At 41.0% G+C, this 22,311-nt stretch overlaps 1 protein-coding gene across 2 annotated transcripts in view; it reads right to left on the bottom strand.

Annotated features, from left to right (window-relative positions):
- Positions 1 to 22,070, bottom strand: part of SLC12A7 (solute carrier family 12 member 7) — a 69,140-nt gene extending 47,070 nt beyond the window's left edge. Inside the window, exons 1-2 of one of the 2 annotated variants that reach the window (XM_071736234.1) lie at positions 21,878 to 22,070; positions 1,889 to 1,983 (exon numbers count right to left, since the gene is read on the bottom strand). In XM_071736234.1, coding sequence (XP_071592335.1) covers positions 1,889 to 1,983; positions 21,878 to 22,004 — 222 coding nt within the window. In that variant the 5' untranslated portion in view covers positions 22,005 to 22,070. The remainder of the gene's footprint in view (positions 1 to 1,888; positions 1,984 to 21,877) is intronic. The other variant, XM_071736232.1, reaches the window with a different exon arrangement.
- Positions 22,071 to 22,311: the final 241 nt, after the last annotated feature.

Here is a 22,311-nt window from a genome sequence, read left to right as displayed (position 1 = left end):
GTAATGCATACTACCAAAAAAGATTCATGGGTATAACAACTATGGTGAAGTCATTAGACACTGTAACAGCATGGTTTATAATCTGATATATATGTAAATAACAATCATTATACTATTAGCTGAGGATTTAATGTTAGCCACTATTCAAAGTAACTGATGCAAGTATATATTTAAAGGAGATCAGGGACAAAAAGTTCCTGTGGCCAATGTTATTTTGCCAAAACTTATTCTACATTTCTTAGCTTCAGTCACCAAGCTCAACGTGCCAATTTGAACAACTGTAAGTTTTAGACACTGCTATATGGAACAGAGCTTGAAGGAGAAAAATTCAGTGACAAAGGTCCACTAGCATGGTTTCTGTCGAAAAACAGTATGCAATTCTATACATGACAAGGGAAGACAACAAATAACCAACATTACTTTGATCCTTCTTCACCCAGTCTTCACCCATCTTCTATGAGATGGACCTGGGTCATGCAGAAAAAGGGAACTGAAAGTTCATAGAATCATAGAATTGCCAGCTCAGGCTGGAAGAGACCTTCAAGATCATCAAGTCCAACCTTGTCTTAGGTTGTCTACTACCCTATTTCTGATGACCCACCACTAATCCATGTCCCCAAGCACTACATCCAGATGATTTTTAAACACATTCAGGGATGGAGACTCAACCACCTCCCTGGGGAGCCTGTTCCAGCACCAAACCCTTTCTGTAAGGAAGTTTCTCCTGATATCTAACCTACATCTCCCTAGACCCAACTTGAAGCCATTTCCCCTTCTCCTGTCATCTGTCACCTGTGAGAAGAGACCAACCCCACTCTCACAACAACCTCCTTTCAGGTATTTTAAACAGTGATAAGGTCTCCCCTCAGCCTCCATTTCCCCAGACTCTACAGCCCCAACACCCTCAATCTCTCCTCATAAGGGATGTTTTCCAGACCCTTCACCAGCTTTGTTGCCCTTCTTTGGACTTGCTCCAACACCTCAATGTCCTTTTTGTACTGAGGTGCCCAAAACTGAACACAGTACTCAAGGTGGGGCCTCACCAGTGCTGAGTACAGGGCCAGCATTACTTTGGGGCAGGATATGTTCACAAATATATGTGAAAAAAGAGAGGATCACACAAGGATGACAAAAAAATAGGTGGTAGAATGCAACAGCAGGATGGCTTATCAATGTTCAAAGGACCTTGTTTATGGTTAACAGCATCTAAGCAAGACCAGTTGATGCTACTAGATCAGAACTGAAGTTAAACTTCAGTAAAAGTACTATTCCACTGCAGAAGTGGCATTGAAATTTATCATATAGATATACTACTTCTTTCTGTAAATTATTACAACCACCTAGTGATTTAAGCAGGTTTTAAAACTGCTTGCATTATAAGGAATGTTTCTATTAGAAATAAGAAATAGCTATGGTATGCTCTACACTGTAATTGGACAAAATAATTGAGTCATGGCCTATCAGTTTGTTTTACAGTTTTGATGCTTTAGAGAAGTCTGCATTTCCCCTTTTTAATGTATTTGCTAATCTTAAGAGGACACTGCTTTGTTAAAACCACTGGATTTAACTTTCAGCAGCTTTTTCTAAAAATATCTTGATCCTAGCCCTAAAATTTTAAAGCAAGAAGACTTATTTCATATCTTCACATCAATGCACACTAAAATTTACTGTTCTTTATTATACAGATATACTAAAATATAGAAGAAAAACATTAGTATTTTATTAAATCACTCAAATCAACTGAAACAGAACCAAACCACTGAAAAGTTTGAAAATTGATTCACACACATCCCCTAAATTTCAAGAGAAAGAAAACAGGGGTTTGTTTCCATTTTGCTATGAGTTCCTCAGTTGAAGGGGAAATATGGTTTTGGGGTATTAAACTTACCTCAAAGAGAGCCATATTCTTTCCTTCATACACGTTTCCTCTGTCCATCTTTGCACTAGTAATAAATGGACTGCTTTCCCTGGCAATCCCATCCGCTGGTGGAAAAGTGCAACAATTAGAAACAAAAAGGGAAAAAAAAAGACAAAATATACCATAAAAGGAATAGTCAGAAAATGCTTTTTTATCTAGAATTGGTTCTAGATAATGTGTAGGGGTATGTGCCAATCCCCATGTCTTTACCCCAGACATGGACTCAGCATCCACATTTAAGGACTTTATGCTTACTTTAACAGTCCAATCTTAACAAGATAAAGGCTATTACAGACTAGTCAGCATCATCTCAATCCCTGGAAAAATTATGGAGCAGCTTGTTCTGGAGGTCATCTCTCACCGTGCTGAAGAGAAGGTTATCAGGAGTAGTCAGCATGGATTTACCAAGGGGAAATCTTGCTTGACTAATCTGATAGCTTTCTCTGGTGTTATGACTAGAAGGGTAGATGTAGGGAGACCAGTGGATGCAGTCTACCTTGACCTTAGCAAGGCTTTTGACACAGTCTCCCATAACATCCTTGTGAGTAAGCTCAGGAAACGTGGGATAGAAGGGTCCATAGTGAGATGGATTAAGAACTGGCTACACAACAGAGCCCAAAGAGTGGTGATCAATGGTGCAGAGTCCAGCTGGAGACCTATAATTAGTGGGGTCTCCCAGGGATCAGTGCTGGGTTCAGTCTTGTTCAATGTCTTTATTAATGACCTTGATGATGTGACAATGTCTACTCAGCAAGTTTCTGATGACACAAAACTGGGAGGACTGGCTGATTCACCTGAAGACTGTGCTGCCATTCAGAAGGACCTATAGAAGCTGGAGAGCTGGGCAAAAAGAAATTTAATGAATTGCAAGAGCAAGTGTAGTCTTTCATCTGGGAAAGAACAACCCCAGGTACCAGTATAGGCTGGGGACTGAGCTGTAGCAATGCAACACAGGGGAAAGGGACCCGGGGGTGCTGGTGGACGGAAGGATGACCATGAGCCAGCAATGTGTCCTTGTGGCCAAGAAGGCCAATGGCATCCTGGGGTGCATTAGAAGGGGGGTGGTTAGTAGGTTGAGAGAGGTTCTCCTCCCCCTCTATTCTGCCCTGGTGAGGCTGCATCTGGAGTATTGTGTCCAGTTCTGGGCCCCTCAGTTCCAGAAGGACAGGGAACTGCTTGAAAGAGTCCAGAGCAGAGCACCCAAGATGATGAAGGGAGTGGAACATCTCCCTTATGAGGAAAGGCTGAGGGAGCTGGGGCTCTGCAGCTTGGAGAAGAGGAAACTGAGGGGCAACCTCATTAATATTTACAAATATGTAAAGGGAGAGAGCCGGGAAGATGGAGTCAGGCTCTTGTCAGTGATGACCAATGACAGGACAAGGGGTAATGGATGCAAGCTGGAGCACAGGACTCGATCTCTTGAAGTCCCTTCCAACCCTTAACAGTCTATGATTTCTGTGATCTTTGTACAGTGCTCTGCCTCTCCACTATTACTTACTGTTATTTGTTACAAACACTCATCTTTCCCCTCTTCCCTGCCCCAACATTCTGGTTACTTGATAATAAAACTTCAAATAAAAAAAAAACACAATAACCTACTTTTTCATTATTTTACTAACTTCCTCAAAAAAACTCCAGTACTTAAGACTCCAGAAATTTATGGGAAAAAAAAAAAAAAAAAGTAATTATGATGTAAATGTTGTGGGGAATCATCCATGACATGCTGAATTCATTCTATTTCTTATTGAAATACCCATGTCATTAAACTATATCTCCCCTGACCTGCTCTTGCACACCTCAAAAGATTACAGCATCGTTTTCACTGCCTTCCAGCCCATGCAATACGAAAGTTATTACCTGCCAATACTGTGACAACACAGGCATTTCCCATTAGTCCAAAGTCCCTGACTATGCCACTTTGCCTGTCTGTGCTTTTGCCCTTTTATTCAAAAAGTACCTATGTTCTCTTCACTGCAGATTTAAGGAGGAACTGGAGAACAAGCACTGTTTTCCCTCTGTCCTCCATTCAGCCTTCTCCAGGACATGTCTCCCCACATGAAGTCTCAGAATAAAGCTCTTGCAATCACAATCACCAGCATCAGCACAAAGTATCATCTTGACTGTAATAAAAACTGAAAAATATTTCAGTCCCCCGATACATCCCCGATGGATTTCCTACCACTCTCCATAGCTCCCTTGTCCAATAGACTTTCTACAGTATCACTATACTTACTGGTATCATGACACAGAAGCAACATACTATCATAAAAAACTAAAAAGATAAGCATTGTCCATTAGTGCTCTATAATTAACTCCACACTCCAGAGAAAAACTATTGATTAATTAATCTACAACTGCTGTGCTTACCCAATGTAGTTACTTCTATCTATCCTCCTGCCCTCCAGCTTTTATTTTCCTATTTCTCTACAGTTTTTAATTGGTCCCCCACTGCTTTAAGTACTATAGCCTGACAAGGTCCCCCTCCTTCAACAATGCTTAATGCAAGGCCAACAGAAGACACTGAAGACAGAAGAATCTTCCTCATGGACCAGCACATTGAGCTGTTTGACAGTGAAAGGACATACTGGTTTGGCACAAGATTGTCTGAGAAATTGGCATTTATCATTTAATTGGCTCTATTGTACTTAAGAGAAAAAGGTTCAGTTAGCTTTTCCATAGACAACTAAAAGCAACTCTGTCCTCAAGCAAATGCATGCCCATTGCTCCATCATCTTGCAAAATTGCACAAGCCCTCGAACATTTTAAGACATTGCACTTTTTTCCCAAGACTTTCGGAAAACAGGTTTTGTTCTCTTTTTTTTTTAGGTCCATTCCTTAAAATTACTTATTTTTGCTAAAGATTTTACAAGGGATCCTTTACAAGGCACACTCCCAAATTAAAAAAAAAAAAAAAAAAAGTCGGTTGATATTTGTCTTACTAAGTCCATGCTTCTATCAACTTTCTTGCCTACTGACAGACGGTAGCTATGCTTGTTAGCAAAATATTAGTACTATACCTTGGGGGCATCTCCAGTCCTTTCAGAAAGGCCTTCAAAAGTGAGGGGTTTTTTGTGTGTGTTCATACTCATACAAAGTATGAACACAAGTATTGTTTCCATGAATGAACCAAATGAATAATGTGAATCAGTATTCACAGTTCTGAGGTTAAAGAATGTCTTATCAAATCTGAAGATAACCAGCATTTCAGCATTGTACATTCAGTATTTTAAACTGTAGGTAGAAGAACAGGGAAGCCTTCCTTTATTTTGCTGTATTTCTAAATAAAGTTACTTGGCTTTCCTCCAGAGCATAATGTCTCTAACAAACAAGTCAATGCACCTAAGAGACTTTAAAGGAAAAACACAGAACTTACGCTACCTATAGTTCAAATCCTTTTTCAATGTTTCGAACCAGTATTCTATCCATTTTTAAGTTTTCTACTGCTAGTCTTCAAAAAAGCCTGTCATTAGCAGATCCTGTATGTCTACTGTTTCTTTAACGCAGTTGTCTTCTCATATTTTGAGAATGTTCAGTGGAGCATTTTTATAGTATTTTATAAGATCAGCAGTATGTATTCCAGCTCTACCAGAAAGAGAATCACTGCTGAATAAGGTGATCAGAAAAATACACAAAGTACTCCCTCATCTGCAGTTTGGTGACCATTGCTGCAATTACAAACAACTTTGAACAAGTTTGGTTTTTGGTTTTTTGTTTTGTTTGTTTGTGGTTTGTTTGGGGTTTTTTTGTGAGTTTTCAGCATTATTGTCAAGAACGTAATATTGCCTATAAACAAAAAAAACAACACCTTCGGAAGTATGCATTTTTAATGTTTAGAAATACAGTAAGTCTTACCAATGTGTAACTCAAATTGAAAAGTATTATATCATTCTAGTAGAAATAATTGGTTTTAGAACCTCAACACACAGTCAACAACTATGGTGAAGTTAAAGAAATAAGTAAATATCTCAGTCTCTAGCTCATCCCTTCTTCAGAAGAAGGGATTAGAGAACCACTAAAAAGGAAAGGATTTACACTTTGTCAAGGCTTAGCAGTTTGGGCGGACCAAAAACCAGAGCAGAGACTTATTCTCTATTACCCCACTAGTAAGTCTCAAGCCATTTACAGATTTATGTTTTAACCATATTCCCTTGAATTCTATGAGGAACCTTTCTAGACTGGAGCTAAGAGCACCTCAGCTCTTCTCTGTGAAGAAGTCCAGTCTGAATCTCCCTGGGTTATGTACCAGGTGGGACTTGACAAGCCTAAAGATAATAAAATCACAGAATCGTTTAGGCTGGAAAAGACCCTTAAGATCAGAGTTTAACCATTAATGTAATAATATCAAGTCCACCACTAAAATATGTCCTTAAGCATCACATCTGCACATCTTTAAAAAAACCTTCAGAGATGGTGACTGAACCACTTTCCTGGACAGTCAGTCTATTACAGTGCTTGACAAACAAATTACCGTTCCCTCAGCCTTCTTTGAAGTGGCATCAACTAAAATTCTTCTCAGAAGAAGAGTTAAACATACAATAAAAATAACTTGCAATGTAGTTTTAGACATTTCTCTAAACTGCATGTGTCTTCTGAAATCCAACTAAAACTTCTGCAATTAAAGCCCTTCAAAAAAGTCTGTATCTACTGTTGCTTGATTTCAAAAGTAATTCAAGTTACATGGGCTTACAGGAAAAAAAAAAAATTAAATCTGGACTAAATTAGTAATCCGTATAAGCCAGTATTTCATCTTGAATACCCACTGGTATCCATAAGAAACACAAAATAAAAGAACAAAAAGATCTATGGACTTGATTATGGTCTAATGTCCCCTCTGTCTTATGACACACACACAAACACCTGTTTGATGTTACACTATGTTCCACCCAATATAAGGTTCATTTCTAAAACTTAATCTGTTTTCTGTCCCTCAAGCATATACTTTTGTAAGTATTATTATTATTATTATTATTATTATTATTAATTTTAATTTCCTATGGAATGTTCACATATCATAGCAAAACTCTGTCCTTAGACCAGCAGACAAACTGAAGTAGTACACCTTTCCTAGAAGCCTCTCTGGTATTACCTGTGTTGAAAGGACATCCAAAACCTACTCATGATTTCTACAGATACTCTCAAGAACTGTGATGCATGTAACTATATTTACATGGAATCTAGTCGCAACAACTTACTTTTTCTTTTCTACATAAGATGGACAGCTGCAAGCAAAGAAGATAGGAGATGTGTCAAGTTTGGGAGGATATAATCAGTGTTCATTCCGATGATCACAATGTGTGCTCCCATCCACCCCAGCCCACCAAATGCCGATGTCCCACAGTTGCGAGAACCTCAAGATTAGAGCTGCTAGTTCCATCAGATTATTTTTCCTTAACATTTCCACACATCAAACAAAATTTGCATCAGAAATATGTCTGCATATTACACAAAGTGTAGGTGATGAAGGAAAAAGGCAGCATTTAGTTCAAATTCATATTCCTCAGAAGTTTTAGAGCAGTGATCCTCACGAACGCTGACAGCTAGAATACTTTAAGGTATGTTACCAGTTAAAAATTTCTAAGCTGATCCAAACCAGTCCATTTTACACAGTGTAAAAGAACCCAACTGCATAGCTTAGACAGGAGCCACCCATGACACCAGAGTGGCCTCTCATTCCCCTCTTAACAATTACTCACCCATCTGTGTCCCTACATCACACTGTTCCTCACACAAGCAAACCTATGTATCAGAAATACAACAGTAGGGCATGCTTAATGCTGATTTGAGAGTGTATGTGTTCACTACAGAAATGCTTGTCCTGTCACAAGAGACACCATCTGTGTAGTACTTTGTGTAAGCAATACTACCTCCTTAGCACTGATGCTAATATTACTAAACAATGGAACCAGAGTAGGATTTTTTCGCCCTTTTCCTGCCACTCCCACCCCCACGAATCAAAAGAGCTACTGTACAAAAAAAATGTGTTAGACGTTTCTTGTATTAGAAAAAGTCAGAAAAAGTCAGGGCTTGGGGCAGAAGAAGCTAATGATCACTTAAGTGATCCTACATTTGTAATAGGATGCCTGTTTAAGAGATTAAGGACAAAAATATTAAACCATCTCATTTCCTGTCTCTCTACAGGTTGCAGAATTTAATTTCTGCATTAGGCTCTATAAATTTAAAAAAAAACATACTGAGATTTGACCAGAGTATAGTATATCCTGAAGTTTTCCAAAATGAAAATAAGAAAAAAAACTAACCTATCTTTACAGAGATTAAGGGGTTTTTTAATTACTGGAATAAAATCTCAAATAATTTTTTCCTTATTTCTATTTAAATTTGGCTCTTCAAACTTCTAGCTATAACATCCTTACAAATTTACACCTTCTAAATTTAACCATTTACACTTCCTATTTTCTATTTGTGAATGCAACTATACTTACCAAATCACCTCAAACTTTCTTTTGAAAAATGTAAACTGTTATGTTCATTAAGGTTAGGAATATGTTTTATCATTATTGTAGCAAAAATTATACAAAGAAATAATTTTCAAACTTTAACAAGTGCAGCCTTTTAACACCAGTCTTAATCATGCTATTTACAGAAGTGTAAACATCACATTTCTACTTCAAGGATCAGGCCAGCCCTCTTTACCACAGCATTAAACCAAGCTCACGCTTATTCTATTCCAGTCTGACCCCTAAATCCCTTCCAGATACACTACTTCCTTAGTGTCCCACGCTGTTATTATTGTTCACATCACATGTTCCTAATTGCATTTGTATTTTGTCCAAAAAGCAAGGATCTATGTTCTCTGTCATGCTTTAATAGCTTAACATCAATCTGAAAAATAAATGCAGCTTATTTTTATTTGGCAAAAGAATACAGGAGGTGTTAAAAGAAGTGATAATGATCCAATACTTTTGAACCACATGGCCTCAAAAAAAGATGGGTTGGCTATTTTTAGAAATTGCTGTTCTCTAAACAACTACATGTGTATAACTAAAAAGTTTTGCTTATCACCAGAAATGTCTAATTTTATATGATTCTATCTAAAAGCAGATGACAGCTGAAGAGTAATACTTAAGAGAGAAGTCCTAACCTTTGATTGCTTCTAAAGGGCAACTCTTAATCACAGCCCATGTACCTTGAACTAGGTTCTGTTTATTCAGATATAGGAGGAAAATAATAGCTTTTTAAAAAAAACCACTACATACTGAGAATATGACCAGCTGTTTGTAGAAGCATAAACAAGCACTTACTGTTCCATAAACTTTTAAGGTAAAAAGAGGTTAGAGGTCACTGAAACTGGGAACTTTTGTGGATGCAACACTTCTATTTCCCTGTGTCAAAAACTGTAATACTGTCTTCTGTATCATGTATATTTGTTTCCAGTATGTTCATATTTTTGATTGGCAGGCAGCTGAAGACATCTCAGGAAATTAATTTCTTACCACTCCTAATTCAAAACTATGTAGAAGTATTTTTAGAGCTCTAACATACTCAGGTTTTCAAAAGCCACTACCTCGTTTTAATTCAAACTATGAAAAGGCATCAATAACCTTGTTTAAACATGGGTTTAAGAATTCAGTACAATTTACTTCAAATCTGTAGGTCACTGATTTTAGTAAAAAAATGTCTGAATATATTTAATATATCACCAATTTCTTGCATTGTTTTTATTGAAGACTAGCAAAATTTATCTAAATTATTCTGAAAAGCAGAACAAGGGGTACTTAAGCTCCTTACAAATCGCTTTATGTAATGGAAGATTCTATATCCATCACTTACCTTATCAAAATCACAATATTCTAGTCTTCCTTTACTTTGGCTGCTAAGATAATCAAGCACAGCCTACTTCTAATAAAAACACACTCCAAAAGCTATTCATAATTTTTTTATAATATAGCTGAAGTCCAAAATCTGCTATTTAAGTAAAAGTCATTAGAACCACAGTATTGTCTTTTAAAGAGACTTACTTGGATTGGGCCCACTTTCTTCATAATCTTGTTCATTCATGATTAAGGAAAAATCAAGTCATTCCCCTCTGCTGATTCTTTGCATATCAAGAACTGAAACAGGAAATTGAAAGTTGCTTCCTCCCAGCTTGATGTAAGACCGCAAATCCTGTTTCTTACTAGTATCGGATTAATCCTGAAACAAGTCATTAAGGCTTCACGCAGTGCGAAGCATGCACATGACACAGCCAAACTACATGACAGTCACAGAACTCCCTAAAGGCAATTAAACTGGAGGATTTCCATCAGCAGTAAACACCATGCTTAGTGAAATGAGCCAGATCAAGTTACTAAAACATCCCACATCTTTGCCTAATAATAAATACATTTAAAGTTTTTATTCCATCAAATAAATTCACTTTGAAATACATCTACTAAGCAGGTCAGTATACATTAGCAACAAGCAGTACTAAGATATTCCTCCAAAGATCTATCTACTATTTAAAAAGCTAGTTTTATACATAAGTACGTATGAGCAAATGTTAAGCAAGGTAACCTTAAGTACAGTTAGTAAACATTCATTTTCTGTAGAAAGATATTGCATTAATTGTACCTAAGATGTAGCAGATAAACACTTCAAAATACAATTCTAGTAATTTCACAAGCACTCTTTTTAAAAACAAATATTTTGAATTTATAAAGGAGTACTCTTTAAGACTGACTGCATAATTTGGTAACTCTCAAATTAGATGTCACTGTTGTCTAGTTTATGTTTTAATCTATTTTACACATTCTGTATCAGCTCAAAGAAACTTTCAGTTTAATTTAACTGATGTTATTGCTTAGAAGAAGGTCCAGTGGTCAAATCTTTGAATCATATCCAAAGTCTGCTTTTCTCTGTAGTCCTAATACAAGCATAGTCAACTGTGGAAAGGCTGGGAAGGTTGAAGGCTCATTCCAAGCCCAATTCCAGAAGTTCCTACTTCCTAGAAACACCTCCGGTGCTTACTAGGCCCCTAAAAGAGCCGCTCTTACTCACTTGATGATGCAAAAAAACCAGCCTCCTCTACCTTCCCATTCTGATTCCCCACCCTGCCCTGGGACTGCTTCTTATTACTCACTAGCAGAATTAAGTGGCTTGTGAAAAGCCTCAGCAAATGTTCCACAAAAGAAAAAATGCCAACAGAGATTCAGCTGGTCAAGAATTAATTGCAGCAAGCTACCAGGTTGTTTACATTCCCGTAAGAAGTGTGCCCAGGTGGCCAGGAAGGCCAGCTGCATGCTGTTGGGGATGGTTACTATATCTACTGTGGGAGCTTACTACAAGCCACTTTATCAGGATGAGGAGGTTGATGAGGCCTTTTACAGGCAGCTGAAAGCAGCCTCACAGTCAGAGGTCCTGGTTCTCATGGAGGATTTCAATCACACACCTATTTGCTGGAAAGGCAACACAGCAAAGCAGACACAGCCCAGGAGGTTCCTGCATCAGAGCTTTCTGATGTGGGTAGTTAATGAACCTATGAAGGGAAATGTGCTGCTGGATCTGGCATTAACAGACTAAGAGCATCTTTTTGGAGATGTTAAGGTTAGGGGCACCCTTGGCTGTAGGGGCCTCAAAATGGTGGAGTTCACTATTTTGTGTGGAAGAAGTGGACAAATAAGCAAAATTACAACTCTGGACTTCAGGAATGCAAAGTTTAGCCTCTTCAAAGACCTGCTCAGTGGAATTCCATGGGTTAGGGAACTTTCATCCATCTAGAACTTGTGGATGCCCCGAGCTGGCAGCTGGGCAGCTTTCAAACACTACTTGCTCCAAAGCTCAAGACCAGTGTATCACAAGGAGGAAGAAATCAAGCAGAGGAGGTAGGAGACCTGCCTGAATGAGTACGGGTCTTCTGGAGAAAATTAAACTGTGGGCTAGATGAGTGGACAGTGAGATGGATTGAGAGCTGACTGTGTGACAGAACTCAGAGTGGTGATAAGTGGAGGGCTGTCACCAGTGGTGTCCCCCAGGGGTCAATACTCAGTCCAATCTAGGTCAATATGTTCATCAACAACCTGGACAAGGGGACCGAATGTAACCTCAGCAAGTTCACTGATGATACAAAACTAGAAGGAGCAGCTGACACTCCAGAGGGCTGTATTGCCATCCACTGTGACCTGGACAGGCTGGAGAGCTGGGCAGAGAAGAACCTGATGAGGTTCAACAAGAGCAAGTGTAGGGTTCTGCACCTGGGGAGGAAGAACCCCAAGCACCAGTATAGGTTTGGGGTGGACCTTCTGGAAAACACTGCTAAAGAGAAGGATTGGGGAGTCCAGATAGGCAGTAAATTATCCATGAGCCAGCAGTGTGCTGTTATTGACCAAGAAGGCAAATGGAATCCTAGGTTCCATAAGGAAGAGTGTGGCCAGTAGGTCAAGGAAGGTCATTGTCCCCTTCTACTCTGTCCTGGTGAGGCCACAGAGGGAATATTGCATCCAGTTCTGGGCTCCCCAGCTCAGGAGAGACAGGGAACTACTGGAGAGAATCCAGCAGAGGGCAAAGAAGGTAATTGGAGGATTAGAGTATCTCTTATGAAGAAAGGCTGAGAGTCTCATTAGCCTAGTTAGAGAAGGCTGATGGGGGACCTTATCAAAGTTTACAAGTATCTAAAGTGTGGGTGCAAAGAACATAGGAGCCAGACTCTTGTCAGTAGTTCACAGTGGCAGAACAAGGGGCAACAGGCACAAGCTGGAACATAGGAAGTTCCATTTAAACATAAGAAAAAATGTTTTTATTGTGAGGATGACAAGGCACTGGAACAGACTGCCCAGGGAAGTTGTGGAGTTCCCTTTCTGGAGATTTTCAAAACCTGCCTGGATGCAGTCATGTGTAATGTGCTCTAGGTGATACTGCATTGGTGGGAGAGTTGGACTAGACCACCTCTAGAGGTTCCCTCCAATAATTCAAACTCCAATAATTCTGTGATTCTGTGCTCCTGGCCTACATCAGGAATAGTGTGACCAGCAGGACCAGACAGGTGATCTTGCCCTTATACTCAGCCTTGGTGGGGCCACACCTCAAGTACTGTGTGCAGTTTTGGGCACTGCAGTAAGGAAGGACATGGAGGTGCTGGAGAGGGTGCAGAGAAGGACAACTGGGCTGTTAGGGGTCTGGAGAACAGGTCTGGTGAGGAGAGGCTGAGGGAACTGGGGCTGTTGAGCTTGGAGAAGAGGAGGCTGAGGGGAGACAGTATCACTTTCTACAGCTACCTGAATTGAGGTTGTAATGAGGCAGGTGTTGTTCTCTTCTCCCTAGTGACAGGACAAGAGGTTGGATGCAGTGGTTCAAGTTGCACCACGGGAGGTCTGGATTGTATATTAGGAAAAATTTATTCACTGAAAGAGTGGTGAAACATTGGAAAAGTCTGCCCAGAGAGGTGGTGGAGTTACCATCCCTGGGGTTATTAAAAAAAATGGCTAGACATGGCCCTTTGGGAAATGGTTAGTGGCTACAGTGATGTATGGTGGACCATGAAGTCCAATGGTTGGACTTTATGATCTTGAAGGTCTTTTCCACCCTTGTTGATTTTGTGGTTCTAAGTTTCTATCAGGACAGTTCTACAGGTAAAAAAATCCAAGTTCCAACATATTTTCAACTATGTTCTTAACTTTCCTTTCTGAAGCTAGAATAAAAATATGCAAGCTTCCCACTCTTCAAAACTTGAATTAAACTGCTAAAGGGTTTTATTGTCTTCAAAAAGAAAGCTTGTAGGAAGACATTTTTAGTTTTAAAGTTTAAAAAATGTCTATTGTCAAAAGCTAAGAAACAAGGTTTTTGTTTCTTCCACAAAGGGAACAATTTTTTACAGAAGCTACACAAGTTCACAAAAGGAAAAAAAATGTTTCTGGTAAAGCAGTTACCACTCAACATCTCACCTCTACTAAAGCCTGCCAAAATTATTTCCTAAATAGGTTGAGTGCTGATTACTTTTGATTGCTATAAGTTAGCTAAAGGATACAACTAATTAAGGTACCTAATTAAGAATGCTAGCTATTGAAATCAGGAAGTAGATTATAAATACTGTTCAATTGACACAGACATTATTAGGACATATTTTCCTACATCTGTGATTCAAGAGCAAAGTTATTCAGGGGAAAACTAATTTTGCATGTTGCTAACTACTCAGTAACCCCTTTCTGAAGACTGCCATCAGACTTTTAAAAATAAGTAACACTTCTGATGCCCTAAAACCCAAGGATGGCAATTTTGAGGGTTGAAAAGCTGCCAAAGAAACAATTATACCTCCTGCAAAGCAGTGTCAGGGCAGCATAGCAAGAGCCTAGTGTCTCATAATGTACTGCATCAAAATATCCGATTTTGCAACTACTTGAAAATTTGCATATGAAATTAGAAAGACTGCAGTCTCTCTTAGACTTCAGGTCATGACAACCTTGGCTAGATGCCAGGTGCCCACCAGGCACTAGGAAGCACCCACTCCTCAACGGAACAGGGAAAAAATAAGATTAAAAAGCTTGTGGGTGAAGAAAAGAACAAGGAGATCACTCAGCAATTATTGTCGTGGACGAAACACACTCAACTTGGATAAACAATTAATTATATTGCCAAGTAATAAGTCAGAGTAGAATAATGAGAAATAAGAACAAATCCAGAAATACCTTTTGCCCACCTCTCCCTTCTTCCCAGGTTGAACCTCAGTCTCAGCTTCTCTAACTTCTCCCCTTACGTGGCACAGCAGGCCAAGGAATGGGGGTTAATTCCCTGCTCTCTCCAGCACTCCTTTTGTCTTCATGCTCTTCCCCTGCTCCAGCGTAGGTTCCCATGCACAGGAAACATTCCTTTACAACCTTCTCCAATATAGGGTACTTCCCACAGGCTGCAGTTCTTCAAGTACTACTCCAACATGGGTCCTTCCTACAGGGTGCATCCCTCCATGAACAGACTGCTCCATCATGAGTCCCTCACACAGTCACAGGTCCCGACTGTGGAGAAAATCTGCTCCAGCAGATTGGACTCCTCTGCATAGAGCCACAGCTCCTGCCAGGAGTCTTGTCCACTGTGGACTCACCACAGGTCACAGCTTCCTTCAGGACACATCCACCTGCTCTGGCGTGGGGTTCTCCACAAGCTGCTGGGTGAACAGTCTCCACCAGGAGCTGCAGGGGAATCTCTGCTTCAGTGCCTGAAGCACCTCCTCTTCTACCTTCTTCGCTGACCTTGGTGTCTGCATAGTTTCTTCTCACACATTCTCACTCCTGTCTCTTAGCTGCTGCTGAGCAAGTTTTTTTTTACCCTTACCAACACCACTGTCAGGCTCAGCTTTGGCTACTGGTATCTTATAATTTTAAGATTCCATTTCATGGAAGTTCTGTTATGAAAACCTCTAAGAAAACAGTTACATCAGAAGACCTGTACTCACCATATTCTGAGGGCTACAAAAGTATAACCATTAAAAGAAAAATGAGCAAGAAGAGGAAAAAATCTCAGTAGTAATATTGTCATTGCAGGATCAGAGAACTTAAAATTATGAGGGTTGACATCACTGTTTTTGTTGGTACTTTCTCTGGAATATGCTACTTCAAAGTTAGTTTATGACTAGAATTATTTACATTTAGGACTTGGGCAGTAAGTACAGTAAGAGAATGCTAGCATTTCATTCACATGACATTAACCCAATGAAGTACATAAAATAATTTAGCATTTAGATCCTCTCCTTCATAAAAAAAAAATTGCAACAGTCTGAAAGAAATATTTAAACAGTTACAAAATTCTGTGACCATTTAGTCCAAAGTGAAATTATTTAGTTTATTAACCTTACCTCTGCCTCTATTTGCTTCCATTTCACTTGGAACTATCAATAGTAAATGGAAACACTTCTATTCACCATGATACTTGTAGCTATATTAAAGAGTGAAAGGAATTATTAGGACACTTTGGCACAGCTGACCTGAACAGTGAATGCTCCAGGGCAAAGCAAATCCCTGTGTGTAACTACCGTGCTTGTGATCATATGACAGATATGCACTTATCTGCAACAGAAATATTTTCCATTCCGATGGTGTATTACACAATATTACACTGGGTTAGCAGGGGAAGACAACCAACACGGCTTCTGTGAAGGGAGATTCTGCCTCACACAGCCAAGAGTTCTTTAAAGAACCAAAAAGCACATGGATAATGGAAACCTAATTTATGCAGTCTGCTGAGATCTCCAAAAGACTTTTAATGAAGTTCTTCTCTAAACATACTAAAGAAAATAAAGTAGCCATAGAATAAGAGAGAAGACACTAGGTAAGCCATAAGTAAATAACTGAACAAGGAAATACAAGACAAATGTAGTCTACTCTCATAGATGGTCACTGAAGTTCTGTTGGGACACACACTGTTCCACACATTAATAAAAAACAGCAACAAAAATAAGAATAACATAAAAACAAACATGAAGTGATCAGAGATGTGACAGTCTGAAACTATTATTTCAAGTTATTTAGGATAGTTAAGGCACATGCCAGCTCCAGATCTCCAAGAGTAAATTAGTGTTAAATCAACAGACAAAATTTGATGAAGATCTTAGAAGTAGATTTAAAAAAGATTGATTTCAAAAGTAAATATATACATAAACAAAGGAAAACAATCCTAAACCAGTTCAGGTCCAACTGATTGTTAACACTCATGAATGAGATACTTTGGTTATGATTGTTTCATAAAAACACCTTTTCAGACCACAGTCTAAGTTTCAGGAATGAAAAAGGAAAAAAGACCATGTTAGACAATCACATGAAAAAAAACCAAAACCCACCACTGTTCACAAATTGATTATCATGCACAGATCTGGAACATCCCCCATTTCAAAATGAACAGAAGTGTAAAAAGTTCAGAAAAAGACTAAGTCTAAGCATGGAACAGCTTCATGTAAAGAATGACTAATTAAGTTTGTCTTCACTTTGGAAAAAGAAAGGTAATAGGGTTAAGATGGGAAAAATCTAGAAAAATCTTGAGTGATCTAGAAAGGGACATAACAAGAATTAGAATGATTTGATGCCTGTCATATTATGACAAGATCAGAAAACAAATTACTGATAATTTTTCCTAGAGCAGCAGATCATCCTGCCACAGTTTGAGGTGCCAAAGATACACACTGATTCCAGACTGCATAAGAGAATGGAAAAGCAATTCACTGAGTGTGAAAATACAAATTTAGAACACACAAATTTAAAATTTAATCTAAACTCACAAACAAAAATGAGAAACTAATCCAGCTTCATGTAAGGTTCATCTTTTTCTGGCACACAAGTTTTTGAAGCCCGTAAGAGCATGTGGAAAAAAGTACCAGATTTGCCAACACATGCTCCCATGCACATCACCTGACCCGAGCCTTTAGAGAATAGTGCAAATATTGTGCACATTATTGGCTAAGCATATGAACAGGGCAAAGAGGGATAACTACACTACAATGCTTTAAAAAATTAAAATACATCAGTGTGCATTTTTTCAGGGTACAAAAACCTGACAAACTGCAACAGGATAAAGAGAAACATGTAACACTCTATTTCTCTGTACAGTAAATTCTGAACTACAAACAGGTTCTGTGTTTGAGCAGAAGCTGACTAAACATATACTGCACATCTCAGTAAGATTAGCTCATCTTCCCTCAATTGCATATATATATACACACACACACCTGCCTCAATTATCTCCCGGTTTTCCAGGAATTACCATTTTACAGAAATTCACAGCACTCATGCTTCAATAGTTATATGAACACTTATTGGAGTATGACCAGGTTTTGTCACTGATATTTGTGTTTGAGGGTCTTCAATTTAAAAAAAAATATTGTAGGAATTATTTGGAAACTAATACAAAAACTAAAATACTACTGTACCTAGATAATTAATACTATGGGATGCTAAAAATACTAGTTATGCTTTCAAACACCTGACATGCAGAGTTGGTAATGAAACTTTAAAAAGTTTTAACAGGTTTATCTAATATAGTCATTTCTTATGTGTGAAGAAAACAGTCTCAGAAGGTCTAACTCTGGCCTCTTCAAGGAGCCACTTGGGAAAATCCCACAGTATAGGGCACTAGAGGATAGCCTCCCTAAGGGAGTGCCCAAGAGAGTTGGTTAATATTCAAGAACCATTTCCTCCAAGCTCGAGATTGGAGCATCCCAAAGAGTAAGAAATCAAGTAAGGAACCCGGGAGACCTACATGGTTGAGCAGGAAGCTACTTAATAAATTCAGGTCGAATAAGGAAGTTTCTAGAACATGGAAGACAGGGTTGACCTCTTGGGAGGATGATGTAAACACTTCAAAAATACAAAATATGTCTCTTGAATCAATCTTTTTTTTTTCTTTCTCCCTGCTATGTTGCAACATTTTGTCAATTAACATATGTTTACCTCACCATATGCCTGACATACACCTAAAAGATAAGAATGCTTATCAGGTCGTCTCCTGGTACGTGATGGAGACAATGAAGGTAGCAGGACACCCAAAAAGACTAAAAGATAAGGATGACTCATCTCCGGGAAGTCTGGAAATCTGTATGTATCAGGGACTTATGCAAAAAAGGGACCCCTTTTCTTTTCCTGTATAAAAATCGCCCAAGAAGAACCGAAAAGCCAGCAGCTTAGAGCAGCCAGCAGCTCGGAGGAGCCAGCAGCTCAGAAGGACACGTGGAAGCCAGTTCCTGTGACTACAAACTCCAGCCAGCTCGGCGCAAAGAGGCGGGAAGCAGCTCTGAAGGCCCAAGCGGAAAGCGGCGAGGCGGCTTTCTTCTAGACCCCCCCTCTCTCGGCACTTCGGCTTCAGCTACGGGACAGAGAAGTGGCAGACCCTACGCACCCGACTACAGCCGGAGGCCAGGGCCGGCGGACGGTGATAACATCTTAATTACCTTCCTTCTTTTCTCTTCTTAACTACTCTTCTCTCCAAAGTAACTAATTGTATAAATCCTAAATAAATCCTTTTAACTTGTTTAAATCATAAAGCCTGGTTATTTTTGTAAATTCACCCGTCGTCTATGAGTAGTGGCTGAAATTTCCTCGCAAACAAAATATAAATAATAACTCGGATCGTAACAGAGGAATACAAGAATTTTGTCAGAGGATGTGGGGATTCAGCAAGGAAAACTAGGGCCCCTTTATAATTAAACCTGAGAAGAGGGGTCAAGGACAACAAGAAAGACTTCTTCAAGCACAATGGAAGCAAAAGAAAGACTAGAGAAAAGTCAGCCTGCTGCTGAATTAAGTGAATGCCCTGGTGACAAAGGATAAAAAGAAGACAGAGTTAGTGAATTCCTTCTTTGCCTGATAAGGCTAGCCCTTATGAGTCTCAAACCTTCAAGATCACAGAGGAAGTTGGGAGGAAAGAAGACACTGCCTCAGTTGAGGAGGATTAGGTTAGAGATAAATTGAGTAAAATGGACATCAACAAATCCATAGGCCCTGACGCGATGCACCCATGAGTGCTGAGGGAGCTGGCAGCAGTTGCTGCTAGGCCACCCTCCATCATCTTCAAAAAGTCCTGGAGAACAGGAGAAGTGCCTGAGGACTGGAGGAAAGCCCATGTAATTCCAGTCTTTAAAAAGGGCAAGAAAGAGGACCTTGGTAACTGCAGGCCGGTCAGCCTCATCCCTGTCCCTGGAAAGGTAATTGAACAGGTTGTTCTTGGCACTATCTAAAAGCATGTTGAGGAAAAGGGGGTTTTCAGGAGTAGTCAACATGGATTTACCAAGCAGAAGTCACACTTGACCAGTCTTTTTACAGCCTTTTACAATGGCATAACTGGATGGACAGATGAGGGGAGGGCAGTGGATATTGTCAACCCTGACTTCAGCGAGGCTTTTGACACTGTCTCCAATGGCATCCTCACAGCCAAATTTCAGAAGTGTGGATTGGATGATTGGACAGTGGATTGGGAACTGGTTGAAGGACAGAACTCAGAGAGTTGTGGTACATGGGGCAGAGTCTAGTTGGAGGCCCAGGTCTACCTACTGGTGTTCTCCAGGGGATAGTACTGGCTCCAAGCCTATTCAATTGGACAAAGGGGCAGAGTGCACCCTCAGCACGTTTGCTGATGACACAAAACTGGGAGGGGTGGCAGAGACACCAGAAGGCTGTGCTGCCATACAGTGTGACTTGCATAGGCTGGAGACTTGGGTGGGGAGAAACCTAATGAAATTCAACAAGGTCAAGTGTAGAGTATTGCATCTGGAGAAGAACAACACCAGATGAACCCTGCAGGTGACCTGCTTAAAAGTATCTCTGGGGAAAAGGACCCGAGAGTCTGGTCACCAACAGGCTGACCATGAGCCAACAAGGTGCCCTTGTGGCCAAGATGGCCAATGGCATCCTGGGGTGCATTAGTAGGGGGGTGGCCAGTAGGTTGAGGGAGATTATCCCTTCTACTATGCCCTGACAAGGCCACATCTGGAATAATGCATCCAGTCCTGGGTTTCCCAGTTCATGAATGACAAGGAGCAACTGGAGAGAGTCCAGCATGGAGCCACTAAGACAATAAGGGAACTGGAGCACCTACATACCAGGAAAGGCTGAGAGAGAGCAGTATCTATCTAGCTCTTCTACCATAAGGAAAACTGACCAAACAAATTAAAGTTGTACTGCTGTCATCCATCCTGTAAAGGCAACAAACTGTTCCCATTGTCTACACTATTTTGGTTTTTCTACTTCATCTAGTTTAGAGAAAAAAAAAAAAAAAAAGAAAAAAAAGGGGGGAAGTTAATAGATGTTCATCACTTGAACATATATGAACATATAGTGTATATCTTTTATGGGTAAGTAGAGCTTAAGAGGAAAAAGCAAACCAACTTTGTCAACTTGGTGCTTACTCAATTATCTCCCTAAACAATCCTTGTGCAAAAAGAAATTAAAATAATATATTTATATTGTTTGTCAAATATCTGCTTTCATCTCAATACATTCATATCCCATGGTATTAGCCTTATTTATCTGGGATCCATACCACGAAAGGGAGAAGTTGCCATTAAGTGGAATTGCCTTTTATAAAACCCATCTTTTCATCTGACAGCTAAGAAAAAAAAAAGAAAAAAAAAAAGTTAAGAATGAGCATTGGTCCAACTAGATCTCAGTGCTAGCGGTGATTCAAGCACCATACTTGGTATTGGTGCTGCAACGTGCTTCACAAAGAGGAAGTGTTACGGGTTCTGAGCCAAAGTTACTGGAACCCCAGCAGTTCCGTACCGTTGGGGCGAGTGAGGAAAGCGCTGCTTTCCCCAGCACTGCCCACAGACAAATGCTCATACCGCTCCACAGAAGATGCTGCCTCGACCAGACAGACCCGCGATGCCCGAGCTCCACCATAGGTTTGACCGCTCTCCCAGGCGGCTGCCAGGCTCCCACTAGCACCACGCTAACAGATAGCCAACACCTACTTAAGCCAAGACCTGGCAGCTGGTGAAAAACACGACTGTACAAACACCTGGCCCAAGCCAGGTGAGGCTGTACTCTTCTCCACCTCCTACTCTCTCCCTGAGGAGCTCGTGGCAGGATTCGGCTTTTAAAGAGCGCTTTTAGGCGGGCCTGTTGAAGTGCTGCTAGCGGCTCCGGTTACTCCCGCTTCCGCTTGCAAGCGGTGGGGAGAGTGACCGCCCTACGCCGCTCCGGGCGGGAGCCGCGTCCGCGCCCGATCCCGGGGCTGCTCCGCTTCCCCGGCCGGAGCCGCCCGGCAGCACTTCCTCTTTTCGGCCAGCGGCGACGGCTTATGGAAACAAAGAAACAAGTTCTCAGTCACCCCGGGCGCCGGACTTTCTCCCTCTCCCGAGTAGCCCTTCTCAACTTAGACAGGTAGCCCCGGCACAGCCCGCTGCGAGTAGGTATTGCGACCCCTTCCCGGGCAGGGGGACCCCGCAGAGGCGAGCCGGCCCGCCTCCCGCGGCAGCTCAAGCTCCCCCGCAAACAAAGCGCCGGCACTCTCCTCAGGAGCTGCCCCCCGGCACCTCCAAGTTCCCCTCTCTCTCACCGGAGCCCCGGTCCCTCTCGCAGCTTTCCTCTTCCTCCTCCTCCTCCTGCAGGTGTTCATCCCGCTCCGCAGACCTCCGCTCCTCGCCCTGCGCCTCTACGGGCACCACGGTGAAGCTGGTCGGCATGGCGCAGACGGCCCCCGGTCCCGCTGGCGCCTCCTCCCCGGAGAGCGGGCAGGGTAAATCCGGAGCTGCCGCCTCCCTCACGTGAGAGCCATTTCCTCGCCTCCCCGCCCCTCGCTCTTTGACTGACGGCGCCGGGGCGGTGGTGCCGAAGCGAAGCGGTGGTACCGGGTTGCGGGCGGCGACGTCCCCGGGAGCGAGGAGGAAGGGGGTGCCAGAACTGGCGCTGATTTATGGCCATGCGACTTCCCGGCTCGCAAGCGAGGCAAGTCGGTGGGGGTTTTGTTCTCCTGCACCGGCGGAGGAGGAG

This window comes from Heliangelus exortis, chromosome 2 (genome assembly GCF_036169615.1).
Source record: "Heliangelus exortis chromosome 2, bHelExo1.hap1, whole genome shotgun sequence".
Lineage (NCBI taxonomy): Eukaryota > Metazoa > Chordata > Aves > Apodiformes > Trochilidae > Heliangelus > Heliangelus exortis.
Note: the sequence above shows the minus strand (reverse complement) of the source record. Positions and strands in the feature narration are given on the sequence as shown.